General features: G+C 49.3%; 1 protein-coding gene across 1 annotated transcript; it reads left to right on the forward strand.

Annotated features, from left to right (window-relative positions):
- Window positions 1-4,334: 4,334 nt before the first annotated feature.
- LOC121388381 (TRIO and F-actin-binding protein-like) lies at window positions 4,335-5,243 on the forward strand. The gene has a single exon (XM_041519684.1). It carries the CDS (start codon window positions 4,335-4,337, stop codon window positions 5,241-5,243), a length of 909 nt encoding a protein of 302 aa, XP_041375618.1.
- The last annotated feature ends 889 nt before the right edge of the window (window positions 5,244-6,132 follow it).

Genomic DNA, 6,132 nt, shown 5'->3' on the forward strand with positions numbered 1-6,132 from the left:
TTTAGTCCATATTTAGAGGGTATTTCACCATTTCAAAGTCACAGACTTATGTTTCACTCAATTGTAACTTCATAGAAATGTGATACAGGTTTGTAAATTAACTAAACTTAGTGTAAATTTTTCCTGGTTGAAACTAGGGACTGTCCATTTATTATTTTATTTCCAGTGTATAGATATTGCAGGCAATAACGCATTCAACACTTGGGAGCCTACTACGTATATCAGACAGGATCAATCTAGGCCTGGTCTAGAGCGAGTGATCACACAGGATCAACCCAGGCCGTGTCTACAGCGAGTGATTACACAGGATCACCCCAGACCTGGTCTACAGCGAGTGATTACACATGATCAACCCAGGCCTGGTCTACAGCGAGTGATCACATGGGATCAATTCAGGCCTGGTCAATAGCGAGTGATCACACAGGAACACCCCAGACCTGGTCTACAGCGAGTGATTACACAGGATTACCCCAGACCTTGTCTACAGCGAGTTATTACACAGGATCACCCCAGACCTGATCTACAGCGAGTGATTACACGGGATCAACCCAGGCCTGATCTACAGCGAGTGATCACACGGGATCAATCCAGGCCTGGTCTACAGCGAGTGATTACACATGATCAACCCAGGCCTGGACTACAGTGAGTGATTACACAGGATCAATCCAGGCCTGGTCTACAGCGAGTGATCACACATGATTAACACAGGCCTGGACTACTTATAGCGTGTGATCACACGATATACATCGTATATCAGACAGGATCAACCCAGATCTGGTCTACAGCGAGTGATTACACAGGATCAACCCAGGACTGGACTACAGCGAGTGATTACACAAGATCAACCCCGACATGGTCTACAGCGAGTGATCACACATTATCAACACAGGCCTGGACTACTTACAGCGTGTGATCACACGATATACATCGTATATCAGACAGGATCAACCCAGATCTGGTCTACAGCGAGTGATCACACGGGATCAACCCAGGCCTGGTCTACAGCGTGTGATTACACAGGATTAACCCAGGCCTGGTCTACAGCGAGAGATCACACGGGATCAATCCAGGCCTGGTCTACCGCGAGTGATTACACATGATCAACCCAGGCCTGGTCTACAGCGAGTGATTACACACAATCAACCCAGGCCTGGTCTACAGCGAGTGATTACACAGGATCACCCCACACCTGGTCTACAGCGAGTGATCACACGGGATCAATCCAGGCCTGGCCTACAGCGAGTGATCACACGGAATCAATCCAGGCCTGGTCTACAGCGAGTGATTACACAGGATCATCCCAGGCCTGGTCTACAGCGAGTAATTACACAGGATCAACCCAGGCCTAGTCTACAGCGAGTGATTACACAGGATCAACCCAGGCCTGGACTACAGCGAGTAATTACACAGGATCAACCCAGGCCTGGTCTACAGCGAGTGATTACACAGGATCAACCCAGGCCTGGACTACAGCGAGTAATTACACAGGATCAACCCAGACCTGGTCTACAGCGAGTGATCACACATGATCAACACAGGCCTGGACTACTTACAGCGTGTGATCACACGATATACATCGTATATTAGACAGGATCAACCAGATCTGGTCTACAGTGAGTCATTATACAGGATCAACACGGGCATGGACTACAGCGAGTGATTACACAAGATCAACCCAGACCTGGTCTACAGCGAGTGATTACACAGGATTAACCCAGACCTGGTCTACAGCAAGTGATTACATATGATCAAACCAGGCCTAGTCTACAGCGAGTGATCACACATGATCAACACAGGCCTGAACTACTTACAGCGTGTGATCACACGATATACATCGTATATCAGACAGGATCAACCCAGATTTGGTCTACAGCGAGTGATTACACAGGATGAACCCAGACCTGGTCTACAGCGAGTCATTACACAGGATTAACCCAGGCCTGGTCTACAGCGAGTGATCACACGGGATCAATCCAGGCCTGGTCTACCGCGAGTGATTACACATGATCAACCCAGGCCTGGTCTACAGCGAGTGATTACACACAATCAACCCAGGCCTGGTCTACAGCGAGTGATTACACAGGATCACCCCACACCTGGTCTACAGCGAGTGATCACACGGGATCAATCCAGGCCTGGTCTACAGCGAGTGATTACACAGGATCATCCCAGGCCTGGTCTACAGCGAGTGATTACACAGGATCAACACAGGCCTGGACTACAGCGAGTAATTACACAGGATCAACCCAGGCCTGGTCTACAGCGAGTGATTACACAGGATCAACCCAGGCCTGGACTACAGCGAGTAATTACACAGGATCAACCCAGGCCTGGTCTACAGCGAGTGATTACACAGGATCAACCCAGGCCTGGACTACAGCGAGTAATTACACAGGATCAACCCAGACCTGGTCTACAGCGAGTGATCACACATGATCAACACAGGCCTGGACTACTTACAGCGTGTGATCACACGATATACATCGTATATCAGACAGGATCAACCAGATCTGGTCTACAGTGAGTCATTATACAGGATCAACACGGGCATGGACTACAGCGAGTGATTACACAAGATCAACCCAGACCTGGTCTACAGCGAGTGATTACACAGGATTAACCCAGACCTGGTCTACAGCAAGTGATTACATATGATCAAACCAGGCCTAGTCTACAGCGAGTGATCACACATGATCAACACAGGCCTGAACTACTTACAGCGTGTGATCACACGATATACATCGTATATCAGACAGGATCAACCCAGATTTGGTCTACAGCGAGTGATTACACAGGATGAACCCAGACCTGGTCTACAGCGAGTCATTACACAGGATCAACCCAGGCCTGGTCTACAGCGAGTCATTACACATGATCAACCCAGGCCTGGTCTACAGCGAGTGATTACACATGATCAACCCAGACCTGGTCTACAGCGAGTGATCACACGGGCTCAATCCAGGCTGGGTCTACAGCGAGTGATCACACGGAATCAATCCTGGCCTGGTCTACAGCGAGTGATCACACGGGATCAACCCAGACCTGGTCTACAGCGAGTGATTACACATGATCAACCTAGGCCTGGTCTACAGCGAGTGATTACACAAGATCAACCCAGACCTGGTCTACAACGAGTGATTACACAGGATTAACCCAGACCTGGTCTACAGCAAGTGATTACATATGATCAAACCAGGCCTAGTCTACAGCGAGTGATCACACATGATCAACACAGGCCTGAACTACTTACAGCGTGTGATCACACGATATACATCGTATATCAGACAGGATCAACCCAGATTTAGTCTACAGCGAGTGATTACACATGATCAACCCAGGCCTGGTCTACAGCGAGTGATCACACGGGATCAACGCAGGCCTGGTCTACAGCGAATGATCACACGGGATCAACCCAGGCCTGGTTTACAGCGTGTAATCACACATGATCAACGAAGGCTTGGTCTACAACGAGTGATCACACAGGATCAACCCAGGTCTGGTCTACAGCGTGTGACAACAGAATCAACCCAGACATGGTCTACACCGTGTGATCACACAGGACCAACCCAGGCCTGGTCTACAGTGAGTGATCACACATGATCAACCCAGACCAGGTCTACAGCGAGTGATCACACATGATCAACCCAGGCCTGGTCTACAGCGAGTGATCACACGGGATCAACCCAGGCCAGGTCTACAGCGAGTGATCACACGGGATCAACGCAGGCCTGGTCTACAGCGAGTGATCACACGGGATCAACCCAGGCCTGGTCTACAGCGAGTGATCACACGGGATCAACCCAGACCAGGTCTACAGCGAGTGATCACACGGGATCAATCCAGGCCTGGTCTACAGCGAGTGATTACACATGATCAACCGAGGCCTGGACTACAGTGAGTGATTACACAGGATCAATCCAGGCCTGGTCTACAGCGAGTGATCACTAGAGCTGGGCGGTATTGAAATTTGAGGTTCGGTATCGATATCGGTAATTTTGGGTTGATTTACTTCGGTATCGGTACGGTATTCGGTATTGACACGATACCGATATCCAGCGCTATTTTCGGTACACTCGGCTTTAAATGCATGCCTGTGTTATGGCTCACCCGCAAATTTCATCTAAATACAATTAAACTCCATACACAAGGCTCTCGTCTGATTTATGCCAACCCAGTTTTCATTCGTCAGATATATTATTAGTACTTTCCGAGAAATATTTTTCAATACCGAAATTTCGGTATTTTGAAATTTGTTCGGTACGGTAAATCGGTATTGACATAATACCGATACCGAACGGTATATACGGTATACCGTCCAGCTCTAGTGATCACACATGATCAACACAGGCCTGGACTACTTACAGCGTGTGATCACACGATATACATCGTATATCAGACAGGATCAACCCAGATCTGGTCTACAGCGAGTGATTACACAGGATCAACCCAGGCCTGGACTACAGCGAGTGATTACACAAGATCAACCCCGACATGGTCTACAGCGAGTGATCACACGGGATCAACCCCGGCCTGATCTACAGCGAGTGATCACACGGGATCAACCCAGGCCTGGTCTACAGCGGGTGATCACACGGGATCAACCCAGGCCTGGCCTACAGCGGGTGATCACACGGGATCAACCCAGGCCTGGCCTACAGCGGGTGATCACACGGGATCAACCCAGGCCTGGCCTACAGCGAGTGATCACACGGGATCAACCCAGGCCTGGCCTACAGCGAGTGATCACACGGGATCAACCCAGGCCTGGCCTACAGCGGGTGATCACACGGGATCAACCCAGGCCTGGCCTACAGCGGGTGATCACACGGGATAAACCCAGGCCTGGCCTACAGCGGGTGATCACACGGGATAAACCCAGGCCTGGCCTACAGCGGGTGATCACACGGGATCAACCCAGGCCTGGTCTACAGCGGGTGATCACACGGGATCAACCCAGACCTGGCCTACAGCGGGTGATCACACGGGATCAACCCAGACCTGGCCTACAGCGGGTGATCACACGGGATCAACCCAGACCTGGCCTACAGCGAGTGATCACACGGGATCAACCCAGACCTGGCCTACAGCGAGTGATCACACGGGATCAACCCAGGCCTGGCCTACAGCGAGTGATCACACGGGATCAACCCAGGCCTGGTCTACAGCGAGTGATCACACAGCTTGCAAACGAATCATTGCGTATTTGTACATGGATTACAACTCAGTTGGTTACAAATAATTAATAATAATGAGTGGTCCGTGATCTAATCGTTACCCGTCTGTGATGAAATCAGGTGTAGTTCCGCGTGTTGGAATAAACGCCTCTCAGTGTTGGTGACGGTAAGTGTGATGTATCGCACGAACGGCGCCCTTTCACAATTGACCACCGCGTTTTCGTTCGCCCACTGGGATTTGCTGAGTGTACAAGTCCGCTTCAGGCCATTAGCCTCCCTGCTGACCGTGATGGTTTTCAAAGCTTTAATCGCGTCTGAAATATAAGCATACAGGCGTACCAGCACTGGCGTAAGCAGGTTCTTAGATGGGGGGGGGGGGGGGGGGGGGGGGGGGGGGGGGGGGCGCAAACAATACTATCTATGTATGTATGCATAATTTTATTAAATTTAATACAGTGAAAAAAGAAAATAGGTTTGATGGGAATGGCGTTTCTGTAAGTGAGGGCAGAGGAGGGGCCATGGAATCTCTGACACGTCTTCTAGATTCGCCTATGATGTACCGAAGAAAAATTAAGCCACACCTTCTTGCACTTGTGGCTTTTGTTGTTGTTGTTGTTGTTGTTGTTGTTTTAGGAACAGTACTGATTACCGTATTTCCTCTAATATGCGCCGAGCCACAAGTAAGTGTTGGCCTTAAACAAGCGCAATGGCCTCGTTCAAAGAAATAATCTTAGCACTACTGTCGTCGTAAAAACCTACCATTGCGACCGCAACGATATTTCTACGACAGCCCGCCTGTTCTACGACTGTGATAATTTACAGTTGGTACCAAACAGTTGTAAGCCACTAACGTAGATGTCAGATGGCAGTTTGGTGATAATTTGGTGATTTTCAAAGTAGGGTACGAAATCAGTTGTGTTAAAATGGATCTAACATATACATAATATCTTTTATTATA

This window comes from Gigantopelta aegis, chromosome 14, assembly GCF_016097555.1.
Source record: "Gigantopelta aegis isolate Gae_Host chromosome 14, Gae_host_genome, whole genome shotgun sequence".
Classification (NCBI taxonomy): domain Eukaryota; kingdom Metazoa; phylum Mollusca; class Gastropoda; order Neomphalida; family Peltospiridae; genus Gigantopelta; species Gigantopelta aegis.